The following is a 16,285-nucleotide window of genomic DNA, read 5'->3' on the forward strand; positions in this document are numbered from 1 at the left end:
GTACACCACCACAATGGATTTGAACTGAAGCCATCAAGATGTAATTGAAGTGTAAACTTTAAGCTTTAATTCAAGGGGGTTAAACAAAAATATTGCATTAACCGTTTAGGAATTATAGCAATTTGTATTCATAGTCCCTCATTTTCAAAGCCTCTAAATAATTGGACAAATTGCTGCCAGTTTCATGGGCAGGTGTGGCCTGACATGACAAATTGGGTAGATAATGATGGCTAATGACCTAAAACATACTACAAATGCAACCCAAGAGCTTCACAAGGCAAAGCAATGGAATATTCTTCAATAGTCAAGTCAGTCACATGACCTCAACCTAACTGAGCATGCATTTCACTTTCTGAAGACAAATATGAGGGCCACTAACGAGCAGCAACTGAAGGCGGCAGCACTAAAGGCCTAAAGCATCTCAAGGGAGGAAACTCAGCATTTGGTGAAGTCCATGGGTTCCAGACTTCAGGCAAAGGATTTTCATTAAAGTATTAAAAATAGTCCTTATATTCATAATTATGTTGGTTTGTCCAATTACTTTGGAGCCTCTGAATATGGAGGGAGTTTGTATAGAAATGGCTGTAATTCCTAAACAGTTAATGTAATTAAAAAATTGTGGAAATTGTGTCACTGTAAAAATACTTGTGTATTTTTAATAAAAAGATCTCTGGCAGAGATCTACAGCGGTCAGAGATCAGGGCAGCTCTTTACAGCTCTTCTGGTTCTGTGTTTTGCTTGAGCAGAAACTTCAGTTTGGCAGATATGTGCTGTTGTGAGTCTTGAATGCTGAATTTCGAAGCAGAGGGATATCAAATGTGCTTTCCTGGTTGCTCAGGAACATTAACAGTGTCCCAGCAGCATCTGTGTATCCAAACAGTGAATTGCAACAGCTTGAGGCTGTTGATGCTACACTGGAACAGACAGGTCTGCTTGTCAAGTCAAAACGTAAACAAACACATACCTCTTTTGAACCAATTTGCACATTTGTGATGAACGCATAAACTAGGAATGGTTGATGCTGTCATCAAAAATAAAGATAGGGCACCTGTCAACATTTTGGGAAAAGAAATTTGTTGCTCGTTCAGAAAACCTAATTGATTAGTTGAAATGGGAGCTGTTAGGACACGGCCAAATGAAGCCACAGTTTAATGGATTCAGTACCAATATAACTGTCACTACCTTTCATCCTTTGTCTCTCCTAATACATTACTCCTTATAAATATTTTACTTATACAAATGTAACTATGAAACCTCTTATTAAGTTATTTGTTGATCCACTCATAACTGTCTGGCTTCAGGCAATCATTCTGTGATTAAAGCTGCTGAGTTTGATCATGTTTTGTTTTATTAGCTTCAATTTGAAATCTTGAAAAATTGTACGTCCATTCATTAGAGGGAAATTGTGTGTGTGTGTGTGTGTGAGAGAGAGAGAGAGTGTGCTAATGCTGGAGGCTGTAGCCACTGCTTACAGTACCGTTTATGTCTTTAAAGAAAATATTGACTTTACAATACTGAAAATATCACTCTTCCTTTCTCAATTGATCTCTTAGCTCACATTTTCTTTCTTGGTTACGTCCTGACTCTCAGTTTTTTCTTCAGGTCTTTCTATATCTTAGAGCATGTCCTACGTTTTTTTTCTCTTCACCTCTTGTTGCCTTTATCTGTTTGACTGTCTGTATCTTTCTCCCTCTAATACTGCCTGTCACTCTGATTCACTGTCTGCCTTTTTGTCCCTTTTTCCTTTTCTAAATCCCCTTATTTCACCTCAGTTGTTGTTATGAACACCATCTGTTCAGAGCAGATAATGGTAATGAGGATTTCAAAGCAATCACAAAATCGTATTAAATGTTATTATGTAAAAACAATGATGTTAATTCCACCTCTCCCTGTATCTCTCCCTTTCTCTCTCCACAGCTCCACCACCCAGCAGATTCAATAGGAGAGTGTCAGGTAAGACGTGGTGTGTATGTATATGTGTGTGGGTGTGTGTGTGTGTGTGTGTGTGTGTGTGTGTGTGTGTGTGTGTGTGTGTGTGTGTGTTCACCAGCCTGTGTGCGTGTATGTATATGTCTGTGTGTGTGTGTACACGTGTTTGACGTCATGTCCCTGAAGTGTAATCCACACTGGGGACAGTACTGCATACATCACTACCTTAGTGGCTCACCCATACCTTGTGTGTGTGTTATTGTGTGTGTCATGCATATGAAACACTGCTGTGGCCAAATGATAGACTTACTGATTTGTGTCTCTCTCTGTCAATGTGAGCGTATTTTTATTTGTAATGCATGTAAAACACAGAGGTAAAAAGTTCCACTGCGGTGTGTTTTGGGTTTTGTGTGTCTGCGCTTTCTCTTTTTTTGTGATCTTGTGTGTACAGTGCACTTGTTTTCTCACGCTGCATCTAGTGTTTACATATGAGTAAATGAATGTCGTCAGCCGTCACAGAGTGCTGCACTTTGATTAGCTCTGGGTGTGTCAACTGATGTTTATCTTTACTGCTGTCCTTCTGTCATTGCTGACCCTGCTGTCTTTACCAGTGTCTTTAGGGTTTGTTGTGGAGTATGTGGTGTTAATTTAGCTGAAACATCAAGTTTTTTAGAGTTCCTTATTGTTATCATCTGGTAAACAAAGTGGTTTGAAGTTTGAAGAGTAGACCTTTGTAGTGTTAATGTTGTAAAATATAATGATCCTTTTTGAGCTTTAAAGAGGAATTGTGTTAATACAACAAAAATAGAGCATCACTGAGATGCTCACTCGTGTTTCCCAGAGATGTTAGTACAAAGGTTTCTTATTAAGGTACTTTTACAAAGATTCCCATTTTTAGTTTGTAAGGTGTTCAAATATGTTTTCTTTTGCAGGTGTTTAATGTGTGTGGTGTTTTTCTCAAGGACACAATTTGACCTTCTCCCAAAGGAAGGAGGCTTATTAAGGCTTAAAAGAAGAATCCATCCCTTTATCACCTTAGTGTGTTTTTAGCAAAAGAGGGACAAAAGCTCTGTGTGACCCATTTGCTTTGGAGTGTTTTTGTATATGTACACACAATTTGATATCCACTGAGCAGAAATATTGTAATATACTGCATAATACAACATCACTAACTACAGCTACAAAAGATACCACACACTTGAATTACAGACAACCGATTAAGACAGTATTCTCAACAAAGACTTGTTTAAAGTGGAGTGTTATTTATTACATGGCTACTACTCTATATTGCATTGCATTACCTTGTCAGGTTTTTAGTTTTGTTTGTAATTAGGTGTACAGTAGAGTGTATATAAACCCTCTAAATATATTTAGGAGTTCTAAAAGAACAGTTTACTAGTTTTAATATCTCAGAAAATACATTTTCTGTAGATAAATCAATCAAATCAATCAGCTCATTAGTTTTTTTCCCATATGAAATATGGGAAATGAGCACTGAAGTTAAACAATATTAGAGAGAGTCTTTTCCGAGATGAAAACAGTGATTGATTAAATGACAATGTGACAACAATGGGACAGTGTGAAAGCTGGCACTTGTAGTTATGAACCGAAAAAGAATTATCACCCAAATCTGCAGCTGCCCCCAGTTTTATGGAGCTTTTTAGTTTGTTTCAGCTCCTTGTTTAGCTTTGGGGACCACAATTTTACAGTTTTGGTTCACTCTCGCTGCTCTCATAGTCATTTTTGACTGCAGCAGGCATCTGTGCTGAATGAAAAAGCTCTAAAAACCCACTGTCCACTACCTACTCAGCACCAAACAGCAGGCAGACATAGTTGGTGACCAGCTGTTGAACATAGAGCATTTAGTGGCTATAAAGAGCCAGATTTTCCCCTCAGGAGTTGGTGAAGACCAAAAATAGCTAACAAAGGTGAATATTGGACTTGCATTGATCAGGTGGCCAGAAACACAACTCGAAATGAATGCTGATTTTGCTCCGTAATTGCCAAATGTGTAAATAAGCAACTGTTTGTTAACAAGTTCACTATATCAACTTAAAACATGTTAATATGTCAATGTTGTGTTCACAAGTTGTTCTGCTGGATTGTGCTTATATTCAGGTCCTTTAAACAAAAAGTCAGAAACAGGCTTATCATTAGTTTTGCTAATGATAAGCATTTGGATATACAAATATCCAAATGTTGGGTCGCCTATATTTGTGAAGTGTTTTGAGGAGGTAACTAAGAACTAATTATTTGACAGATGAAGAAGAAAAATCTCTTACTGTCCCAGTATAAAAGTACACATAGACATGCACACAACAGTGAAGGAGGAGAACAGCATCCATGTCACTAGAAATGAGTGTTTTCTTACAGGAATATATGGCCATAATCATATCAAAAATGTATTTTCTTTTGCTGAAAATGTGCTGGAAATTATAAATTGATTACATATTTGCATTAAATTTGATCACATTGCCCCATTACAAGTGAACTGGGGCTTGTAAACTAATCAAATTTAGACTCAAAAATAGCTTATTTATTGAGCGGTGTTTTGGTATGTTGTCATCCTGCCAGGGGTAGATCAAGGTTTTGGCAGCATGAAGGAGAAACAGCAAATTTGATTCCAGCAACTTAAGCTAAACATTATGGATCTGTCTGTACTTTCTGCCTTATCTGATTCTGAATTGTGTTCATACCAGTGAAGAACACACACAGATGAATACCTATACTAACATCTGTGTCTTCATACTCATAAAATCGTTGAAGTTTGAGGCTGTATCCTGTTTTTGGTTCAGATTATCTTCTCTCTCCTACTTAACTGCATCACATTCTGGTTCAGACTCACACTGTAACAGCTTTTGTTTGGTCCGTTGTATTAATCTGCCTGATCAAGATGAACTAAAGGAGTTAACAAATTAACACTTCAGAGGTCACACTTCCAAACATGATTGGTATGAATGCTGAGAGATAAGACATTACATTCATGATCTCTCTCTCTCTCTCTCACTCACACACACACACACACACACACACACACACACACACACATTTAGAGACTTCCATGTGGTAAATGTCACGTGAGAGTGAAGTGAAGAGTATGTTCCTATAGAGTTGGAGAAAACACAGATACATAGTGACAACTTGAAATGACCTTGTCAGTGTTTGTCATCCAGTGTGGTAAAACATGTCGCGGTGCCTGTGTCATTTTCTCACTTCTGGGCTCCTCCAGTGTCCTGTAGTAATGATGTCTTCTCTTCCTTTCTCCTGCAGGCCATTGCCTCATTTTGTGTTATACAATATCTTCATCTCTGTCCTCTCTGCTTTGTGCCTGTGCTTGTGTAACATCTCACCTTTCCTTGTACTCTGTGTAGTGTGTAGTCCGTGCGTGCGTGCGTGTAAACGTTTAACCACAATGATGGAATACAGTGTATTTTGTGGGTTTCTTTGCTTGTGTGTGTGTGTGTGTGTGTACGTGTTTAAAACATAACATGCTTCTTTGACTCATTTTGCATCTTATGTCCAGATTGTTCAAGATGTGATTTCATTGTCACATGTAAATGTATCTCCAAATACATTAAAGTTGTCCTTGTCCATCACTGTGATACATATCTGTTGTGTGGGATATGCAGAGGTTGTATTTAGATCAGTGTTGAATCAGTGATCCCACAAACTTGTCTGCCTAAAGTACAAGTTACTGGAAAAAGAACCTTAGTCGTACCATTAATGACACATTGTAGTGTTATCACAAGAAGTGAATGTCAGTCTGTCCTTCAGTACTGACTGAACATTTTGTATTACTTGTTCCTTAGCCACTTGTATAGTGGTAGTACAACCCGCTGGTTTGCTTGCTGTAGTTGTTGCTGTTCTTTGTTTTATTTATATATATATATATATATATATATATATATATATATATATATATATATATATATATATATATATATATATATATATATATATTTTTTTTTATTTTATTTTTTTTTTAAATTTAAATCCTTGTTGTCAAGGTTATTTGTAGTTTTTGATTGGACGCTCATTGCATTTACACGTAGTTGTCACTGTCTTGATTAGTCTCTGAACAAGCCCGTAGAATACTTTCTCCCCTGGATTCTTTGCTCTGTCTAATTACAGTGTGTAATCACACAGGACACGTTCATGCAGTCTGTAAAGTAGGTTTACATGTCTTCCTTCCAGTGTGTGCGGAGGCGTTCAACCCAGATGAGGACGATGAGGACACGGAGCCCAGAGTGGTTCATCCAAAAACAGATGAACAGCGCTGCAGACTGCAGGAGGCTTGCCGAGACATCCTACTGTTCAAAACACTAGATCAGGTAAATAAAACTTAGAAACCTACACAGGAAGACACCTGTATACCAACACATAGCAAAGCAGAAAACTATTCAAATACAGATGGATGAAGGAAAAACAAAAACAAGAAGTTTCTTGGTTAGATGTAGAGCATCCAGAACAGCTTTGGTGCTCATTGGCATAGATTATACAATTCTCTGGATCTCTACTGGATGGATAAGATCCTCAGCAAACCACTCAGTGACCCATTGTGCCCTGTGTAAAAGCATCTGCATTCATTAACTTTCTCCACTCACTTATTTACATTTTTCCTTTAATTTGTCCCCTGAATGTAGATCCACACATATAAAAGTCACATCTACATTCATCAGTCCTGCACTAAGTGACCAGAAGAATGGAAATAATAGCACTGCAGTACAGTGGTGCTGCAAATAATGCTGCTTTACTTAAAATACTCGGTTCTTGTTAAGATGAGTACTTAAATTGTTTGTGCGTTCAGTCAATGATGTTGCATGGTTTGTGGCTTCCTTTTGGGCAGTGGTTTAATGATTACATTATACAGAAGGGTGCTTCTAACAATTGTCACTTCATCCTATGGTATGCAATACGAAACCACTAAAAAAAAAATACAGCCTCAACAAAAATAGCATACATTTCATGAAAGTAGTACTTACTGCAGAACTGTAGCATTGGATTTTCTTGCAAAGTAAAGGTTTTCCCTTTTGGTCACTGAGTGTATTACTTTACTGTCCTCAGGAACCACACTTAGTCAGCTGCTCACGGGGCAGGTCAGGTGATCGACTGAAGAGAAAAAGGACAAAGAAATACTTGTTAAACATCTTTGCATGTGTACATTGTATCATGAACCAGTACAATCTCTAGTCAGAGTACTCTGCTTGTCTTATTGGCTAGAAACCTTCATAGAAGCCCATCCTACAGTGTTGTGATTATGCGCTTGATTTTTGTCAGCTGAAACCCTCCTGTATCTGGCCTGTTTTCCAGAAAGCATTTCCAAAAATCATATGTGGGATGTTGTCGTACTTGATTTATACATGTTTGTTTTGGCTGAGAAGATGTGGTCAAAATTAATTTGATGTTTTGAAAACCGTCTTTCTTTTCCGATCGTGAACCATGTAGCACTTGGCATCTATTACGATAAATCTGACATTTTTATGAAATTGCATATCATGCTAAAACATGGAGAAAGTGTCATGACATTTTTTTAAAAAAAAAAGCATCCTGTCCTTCCCCTTGTGTACTTTATTTCCCCGATGGGATAATTAAATTCATCTTGTCTTCCCTCAGGAGCGGCACTCACATGAGCTAGATGGCATCTTGAGCTGCTAGTTCAAATTCACATACACACAAACATTTCCACTCTTGCTCCTTATTTCCTTGCCTCATCTATGTCTGACGTCCTTCCCCTAATCCCCCATCCAGGAGCAATTCTCAGAGGTGCTGGACGCCATGTTTGAGTTACGGGTTCAGCCCCAGGAGCACGTCATCGATCAGGGAGACGATGGAGACAACTTCTACGTCATAGAGAGGTAGGAGGCAGCTACCCTCGTTGGGTCATTAAGGCTGGGTCCGTTTGTTTATTCAAATACTGCCAGTTTGTTTTAGTGAGTTTAGATGACTGAAAGGCTTGAGATAAGAATGTCTGACAACACATTTCCTGCAAAAAACTATGACCAAGGCTTAGATGATACCCTTAGCCATATTTTCTGTGTTTGATAAATATATTTTCTTTTACACTGAATGAGTGCCCCTCTATAATATTTACTACTTCAGTCATTTGTGTCTCAACTCAGTTCTTTGTTTTTTTTTTTTTTGAGGCTGTACTTTGAGGTTGGGTTGAATTAAATTGCACTGTATGGAAAAGAGCTCATTTACATACACAGAAGGAAATATTAAAATGGAGTCAAATACACAACACCATCAGCTACAGGTTCAAAAATTGCCATACAGGTGAATCTTGCATACTGTCAACAACAATTAAAAAGCATAACTTTTTAAAAGATTGTTTGAATTACAGAGCTGTTGTACTGAAATGCAGTGAATAATAGTGGAAAAATACTAAAAATCTTAAGACTTGCAATAGTGCGATCAGTTTGCGGGTTTTTAGAGTAGGGGTTAGGTTCCATTAGATTGTTCATGATTGTGGTTGGTGTTTATGTCTATATAGTACCTAAGAAGGCCGCGTGTAATTTTCCTCCCATAGTGCTAATGTTTACACAGGCCTCTACAGTGAAGTTTTTGTTGTCTGGGCTGGAATACAGTGTTATAATGCAGGGAGAGTAAAATGGGTCTCCTCACTCTTGATGTTTTTGACTAATTAAAAAAAAAAACAACCTACAAATATGCATCAAGCTGCAGGCAGTTCTGTTAATTACAACAATAACATCCCAGGTCCTTGTTTTCATTTCACATTTTTTACACAATGTAGTAGGTTTGAATGTTGGCTTTATTATTTTAAAATAATGGAGGCAACTTTTATAAGCTTCGTTGATAGTCCCTGAGTCTAGACTGCATTGAGAGCAATTAACATTTCTTTGTTCATGCATCACACTCTGAGATTACTTAACATAAAAAAAGATGACGGTTTTTGACCTCTCTCACCAAAGAGAGAACAGACCTACCAGTGTTTGGCCACTGGCTAGTCATTGTTTATCCCACCCTAGCTTCTAGTCACTCTTGGCATGGCATATATCACTTCAGCACAGGGGTTTGGTAACACTTGTGTGCTGTCTTTCCATCTGCATACACACTGTCTAACACAATGTGGTCCCTTACACAAGACATGCGATGACCTTTAAGAGCAGCACGCCTGCCTGGTCATATACTATCCCGGGGTTTTCCTCGGCCTGTTAAAGGCGTAGGTGGTAGCTAATGTCACCAGCTTGGTGGGTTTGAGCATGGACACTCGGAGAGATGGAGGGATAAACTGAAATGCAAAAGAAAAGCAGGAAAGAAAATAGGACAGAGGAACACATTGTATAAATGTTTCGTATCTAAACTTTTTATTATGCCTTTAAACCTTTTATATATACTGTACATCTTCTCTGCATTCCTGTTGGTGTATCATAATGTAAACCATCAATATGAACACATTTCTCTTGCTGTCAGCTGTGAACGCTTCTACAGTGTTTTATGTGTTTATTATTGATGATATTCATGCACGTTCCATGGCACAGCTGACTTAACAATGATAAATCCAGACAATTTTATGAGGCATAAAAGGAGACTGAAAGCATAATTGTACCCTCCAAGCGTCTAGCTGGCCTGTGTACTAATATATATATATATATATATATATATATATATATATTATATATATATATATATATATATATATATTATATATATATTATATATATATTATTATATATTATATATATATATTATTATTATATATATTATTATATATATTATATATATATATTATATATTATATATATATATATATAAAAAGGACCACCTTTCAAAGACAAACATGAACAATCGTATTCTGAAACCTTGAAGAAAGGAACGATCTTGAATTTACTAAGAAGCCCTCAGGGACGATGATTAAAATATATGATAGGAGGGGTGACATGTAAAAGAAGTGAAAAGGATCATTGTGGAACTCAGTTGCCTTTGGCTGAAAGACATTGAAAGCTGCTTTAATGTAACCACACAAGTTCATTTGAACATATGGTAATGTTCAACTAAAAGTCATTACTGTTGTTGTTGTTGTTATTATTACTGTCAAATAAAGGATGGACTGTTTAGTTGGCTTTCTCTCGATCTTGCATTAGTCATTTTATCACAGCTTTAGTGCCCGCATCTAATAATGCTGAAAGGTCTTAGTTATTTACAAATCAATGTGAAGCTCATTCCGCGGAGACAGATTTTATTTTTTATATTTGTTGATAGTGTGAGTGTTGCATCTTCGGTCTGAAGAGGTTAAAAATCGCTGAAGACACTGTTCAAGGGTTGACTAGGCAGAGAAAAATCCTTATCATGCACACGTCCTGGCTATAATTGCGCACTTCAAAAGACACCAGCCTTACTCTTTTTAACTTGCTTGTTGATTTTAGAAGAGTAAGAATTCAAAATTCTGGCATCTTAAACGTGAATTTCTTCAGTGTAATACTTGATTGTGGCTGAGTTGCCCTTTTTTATAAAGAAGTAAAAATGTTTATTAAAAGAATCTTGCTACTTTCTTTTACATCTGCCCTTCTTAGCTCAAGCAAATTTACTCTGTGGAATTTATCAATGATCACAGGCTTTCTTCTTACTTGCTTAGTCTCTTTAATAAAGAACAAGCAGCCCAGTATCTTAAACAGTTCTTAGATTGTCCCGCTAAACTGTGCTCAGTAAACCAATGACACAGATGATCAGTGTCCCCATCGTCATAGTAATCCAGTCAAACTAAGTAATACTCTACCAGGGACAAGGGTTTTGGCCCCACTACACAGCCAATGGGAGGACAGGCTATCTTTCAAAATGACCGGTTAATCCTGGCGAGCAACAACGCTGCAAATTACCTTCCCCAGGTTTAATCCTTGTACAGACGGAGGGAGGGAGAGGGAGACACGCCCAGTATACCGGACTAACGGGATCCTGTCCAGAGGCTACAGATAAATCTGTAATTAGATTTATATTTAAACCAGTCAGTAGGTCAATAAATAAAACAACAATCACCTCTTAACTTTTGGCTCCGTTAAATAAGTCAATAAATAATTTTTCTGTGTGTTCCCCTTTTGGATTTAATTCTTGTTTCTCTTTCCCCGTTTGCTATTTATCTGTTTTTCTCTTTTCCTGACTCTCCATCTCTCTCTCTCTCTCTCCCTCCAGGGGTGTGTATGACATAGTGGTATCGGGAACATGCGTGGGCCAGTATGACAATAAGGGCAGCTTCGGGGAGCTGGCACTCATGTACAACACGCCACGTGCCGCCACCATCATCGCCACCCAGGAGGGGGCACTATGGGGACTGGTAAGAGCATCCAAATAGACAAACGCACACACCGACAGCAGAATGAGACAGTGAGATGTGTGATACTCTTCTGCATTCTTAACGTATTAGGTAATAATCATGAGTTTATGTAAAGATCACTCTGTAGTTATTTTCTGACCAAGTAAACCATTGCTTAATAACTGGAGGTCGTCTGTTGTCCTAATGATACAGTTTGTCAGCTAGGTGTATTCAGTTATATTTAAATCAGTACCACATTTCTTTCGCCGGTCACCTTTTTTTAAATCTTAAAAGCTCAGTTTTAAACTCTTAAGGATTGTATTGTGAGCAGGTTAGGTACAGTTTCGTTTACCCTACACCGTACATTGAGTGGTGATGCTCAGACTTGTTAAGAATGAAGTCCTGTCATTGATGAATGGAGCCAGTGTTCTGCTCTGATGGTTTTTGTTGCTGCAGCTCCTCCCTGTGGTCGAGCAGAGAAGGACCAGCAACGGTCAAACAGAAGAGAGAGAATCTGCTGTTAGGTGTGTCTTTACTTGTGTATGTTTTCCCTAGGATCGTGCCACATTTCGTAGACTCATCGTGAAGAACAATGCCAAGAAGAGGAGGATGTACGAGTCGTTCATTGAGTCTGTGCCCTTACTCAAATCGCTGGAGGTGAGTTTAAGGGTCGTAATCCTTTCACTGGCTCCAGCAGTAATTGTGCAGGTTGTTTCTTTTCTTTTGTAGCACTACACAGAGAAACGGCATCACATGTTAGGTTAGCGATCCAGCCAACAGAGGAACACCAGCAAGTTGACAATGGAAATAGTTTATGATGGATAAAGTTCTGGTCTACATTCACTAGAAATGGTGTATTTAATTCTGATGATAGCAAAAAAATTATTTTGTTAGTTATACATGCTACTTCTACAGCATTTCCCTACAACAGTGTTTTTTACAGTCACTGTGGGTTTTTGTTGTTTGTTTAGTCTTAAAATGTACTGAACACTGCAGCATGGTGAATGCTCAAGGCACACAAGAGCAGAGGGGAGAAAATGAGGAAATCGAGAGAGAGGGAAAGCTGAACTAAAGGAGTTTAAATGAGCATAACCTGGATGTAGTCAATGAAACAGCTCTCTCTCTTTTCCCGAAGTTTCTCCCATTATTTCTCTTCTCTCAACCTCCCTGCATTTCTCCCTCTTTTCTCTGTCCAGGCAACAGAGAGGATGAAGATAGTGGATGTATTAGGAGCGAAGCAGTTCTCAGATGTTGAGCGCATCATCACACAGGTGAGACACTGATATATATAACTGATATGGTTTAATACAGGGAGAGCATGACTCTAGCATTTACATGCGCAGGGTTTCGACATATACATACAAGACATAACTATTTTTCACAGTAGCGATAACTTGTCTGTTTTTCTTTCTCCTCAGGGAGACAAGGCTGACTGCTTTTACATAGTAGAATCTGGGGAGGTCAAGATCATGATGAAGAGTAAAGTAAGATGCTTCTCCTCACCTTCCTCATTTCTCCATTGCACCATTCTGCATGTTAAAAAAAGGACTTTACTGTGAAGGTGGATTTATTTCACTGTGCATCCCTCCAGTTCTACTCTACATTTTTCCTGCAGTCTCTTCTCTATAGGTTCAGCCAGATCACTTAAATGCAGAAAAAAAAATCCCCCTCAGGGACCGTTCAATATTCTAAGTGTTTTTGTTGGTTCAGGAATATGAATAAATATAATAGTGGATTTAATCTCCTAACCAGGTAGATTTTGACAGTGACAACCCGCACTCCCCATTCAGAAACCACCAAAGTTACTAAAGTTTGTCTTGGTTTTGCCTAGTAGTGGTTCCTAACCTTTAATCCTCTTCTGTCCTCTGTTCCCCTCTCCTTTCCTCTCTTTTCCTACCCCCTCCCCACAGACGAAGGCAGACCATGCAGACAATGCGGAGGTGGAGATAGCACGCTGTAGCAGGGGTCAGTACTTTGGAGAACTGGCCCTGGTCACTAACAAGCCCCGGGCCGCCTCGGCCTATGCAGTCGGCAATGTCAAGTGTTTGGGTAAGATGAAATACACTCTGCCACGCTCGTTAAACCCATTTGTCTGTTTCAATGCTAATGCTGATCACAAGAAAACCGATAATGAATTTAAATGTGTATATTAAGTAGATTTGTTTTAACGTTTCCAGCCTCGGGAAATGTGATACTTGAATCCAAAGTACCTATGTGAACATTTTTATGTGATTATAGCATCTTTCAAATTGTTCTATGATATAATATTTTCTTCTGCGTTATTTTCAGCCTGTTCATTCTCAAGGAGTTTGCACATCAAGTTCTTTATGAAGCTATCGTTTTTAAAGATTCAATAAATCTGGAGTTGAAAGTTAAACTTAATGTGAAATTAAAAGCATTTAATATACAATATTTAAACCACTCAACCCCACTACGAAGCCTGCTGTATAAATTTTACTCTAATTGAACTGTTCCAAGCAGTTTGTCATGAGATATCAAGTGACATTTGAGTTTTGATTAATTCAAAATTGGTGTCTGGCTCTTCATTTTGTCTTTCATCACCTATTATTTTTTGTTGATTTGAAGGCTGTTTGGTAATTAGTTTGCTTTTGAAGTGGATCCTCTAATTCATGATCTATGGTAGATGAGCAGCTCTTCACTTTTTTTTAAAAATGAATGCAGGATTTTTAACAGCTGGTGGAGTTTGTCTGTCACCTCTCCTCTCTTTGCTTGAGCTTTTTTCATAGCTCTAATTGCACAGCTTTTGTTTGTTCATTCACACGGGTTATATTTTTCATTGAAGATGTAGTCAGTCAGTCACTCTTACTCTTGCTGCTCCCTTATTTTCTCCCTTTCAATATTAACCATGCACACGGTCAATACACTCACTCACCAGCGTGTCTTGTCTTTCAGTGTACTTTCTGTTTACTGTACTACCGCTGCTCAGCTTTGAAGCCTAGAAAATCACTCAGCCGTATTGCAGCAACATTCAGTGTGCTGTCAGTTTTACTCTTACCATTCTTTCTGTGCTGTTGCAGATATAAAACATGAGTAGGACTTTGAGGGCCCCCTGTGGCCCTGTAAAAACATTTAGACCAGGGCTGCCATTCTGTACGTAACAAATGTCTAAGCACACATTAAAACAGTCAGCTGACCTTTTCTAAACACTGTTGATCCAAATGTTTGCTTTGGTTCTGATGCTAAATAATAATACGGAAATGCTCAGTGTGTGTGTTTGTGGAGGGGAGGTTGCTTTTTGCCAGTGTCCAAATCTGTATGCTCCTCACTGCACTTAACCTGATGTTTTATCATAGTCTCTTTAGGTAAAAGCCCAAATCTTCTAAGCATGTTGCGAGATTTGAAATATTGTTTCACATAAAACCTCTGGGAATCTACAGAGTCTTCAGCCATATATGGGATGACAATAGTCCTGTTATCTCTTACTTTCAGGTTTTGTGAAACATTTTAAAGCCAATAACAATGAGTTCAGTGAATTGTTTTCATTTGTTGTGACATCTTAATACTTGAGCAGCTGAAATGAACCTACAAAGATGCACCTTAATCTCTCTCTATCTCTCTCTCTCCCCCTCCCTTTGCAGTAATAGACATCCAGGCGTTTGAGCGCCTCCTGGGCTCCTGTAAGGAGATCATGAAGAGAAACATTGCCCACTACGAGGAGCAGCTGGTGGCCCTCTTTGGCTCCAGCATGGACCTGAGAGACTGAGCCTCCCACACCACCCTCTGTGCCTTCTATTTTACACACACACACACACACACACACACACCAAACACACACACACACACACACACACACACACACACACACACACACACACACACACACACGTCCTCTCTCACATCATGCAGTGGCTATACAGACTCATAATAAGCTTTACACAGCCTTGCAAACACATAAATACTTACACAGTATGAACACACCCTCTCTCACACACACACACACACGTTTACACTGACACCTGTATAGGCACTGAGAGACGTCCACTTCACTTAGTCTGCTCACCCTCGTGCACATACTAACTCAACATTCACAATAAGCTCACTTTGGAAACACGCACACACACATAAAGCTAACTAAAGGCCACATACCTTGTTGCTTGAGCCAGCTTCAACCTCTCAGTATGAATGTCTTTGCTGCAGTAACCTTATACAGGTAAAGCAGTGTAAGGACATAAAGCACACACACACACACACACACAGACTCCTTACACGTTTAAAAACACATCATCATGCTTCATACGTGCAGGCTTTGCATTCACATGAGCACTTAAACAACTCAAAGTTGTTCCAGCAAGCCTCAGCCAAGGACAGATTTATGCACACACACACACACACGAACACACACACACACACACACACACAGGTACAGATATTCTCAAAACACATAGGCAACGACACTTGCAAAAACGGACACATTGTGGTAAAATGGAGACAAAAAACTTTAAAAATCTCTGAAAAGGAAAACGAATCAAAAATGCAAAAAAAAAACAATTTAAAGAAGACAGAAGTTTTAGAAACATTTTATGAAGATTAAAAAACAGAAGCTTTGATAAAATATTATTTAAATAAAAAAAGTGTTTCCTCTTCGGGAGGCTGGGGTGCAGAACTTTGTGAGCACGCTCCATTTCTTCCTCTACTGTTGTTGATTGAGTTGAGTTGAGTTAGTGCTGGTGATTATTGCAGTACCACAGAAGAAGCAGTGAAAACAATAACAACCCTGCATTTTCTGGGCTATTGTTATTCTATCATTGACACCACACTTCATTGTATTGAATTAATTATTAATGTATTGTTATTATATATTCATTTATTATTTTTTGTTTTGCTTTGACCAATCCTGATAAAATTCACCATCCATCTCTGACAAAATGTAAAAACAGAAAAAAAAATTCTAATAAAAACAATAGTGCTTATTTCTCCTTGATTATCCTTGAATGAGTTGTCCTGGATAAAAAAAAAACTGAAAAAATAAAGCAAACATTTTGTTAAAAATCTTGCCTATTCCTTGAATTTCTACCTAGGCTCTGACAAAAACTTTGAAGGTCAAAATGTTGCATCGTAGAAAGTTTT

The 16,285-nt window shown here is 38.3% G+C and overlaps 1 protein-coding gene across 2 annotated transcripts in view; it reads left to right on the forward strand.

The window, feature by feature from the left end:
• Positions 1–16,188, forward strand: part of prkar2aa (protein kinase, cAMP-dependent, regulatory, type II, alpha A) — a 43,108-nt gene extending 26,920 nt beyond the window's left edge. For both annotated transcript variants that reach the window (XM_040152920.1, XM_040152921.1), the window contains exons 3-11: positions 1,918–1,953; positions 6,124–6,260; positions 7,678–7,784; positions 11,077–11,218; positions 11,753–11,854; positions 12,394–12,468; positions 12,616–12,681; positions 13,108–13,246; positions 14,797–16,188. In XM_040152920.1, the coding sequence (XP_040008854.1) occupies positions 1,918–1,953; positions 6,124–6,260; positions 7,678–7,784; positions 11,077–11,218; positions 11,753–11,854; positions 12,394–12,468; positions 12,616–12,681; positions 13,108–13,246; positions 14,797–14,921 (929 nt within the window). In that variant the 3' untranslated portion in view covers positions 14,922–16,188. The remainder of the gene's footprint in view (positions 1–1,917; positions 1,954–6,123; positions 6,261–7,677; positions 7,785–11,076; positions 11,219–11,752; positions 11,855–12,393; positions 12,469–12,615; positions 12,682–13,107; positions 13,247–14,796) is intronic.
• The last annotated feature ends 97 nt before the right edge of the window (positions 16,189–16,285 follow it).

The sequence above is a fragment of the Xiphias gladius genome, chromosome 18 (genome assembly GCF_016859285.1).
Source record: "Xiphias gladius isolate SHS-SW01 ecotype Sanya breed wild chromosome 18, ASM1685928v1, whole genome shotgun sequence".
NCBI classification, from domain to species: domain Eukaryota; kingdom Metazoa; phylum Chordata; class Actinopteri; order Istiophoriformes; family Xiphiidae; genus Xiphias; species Xiphias gladius.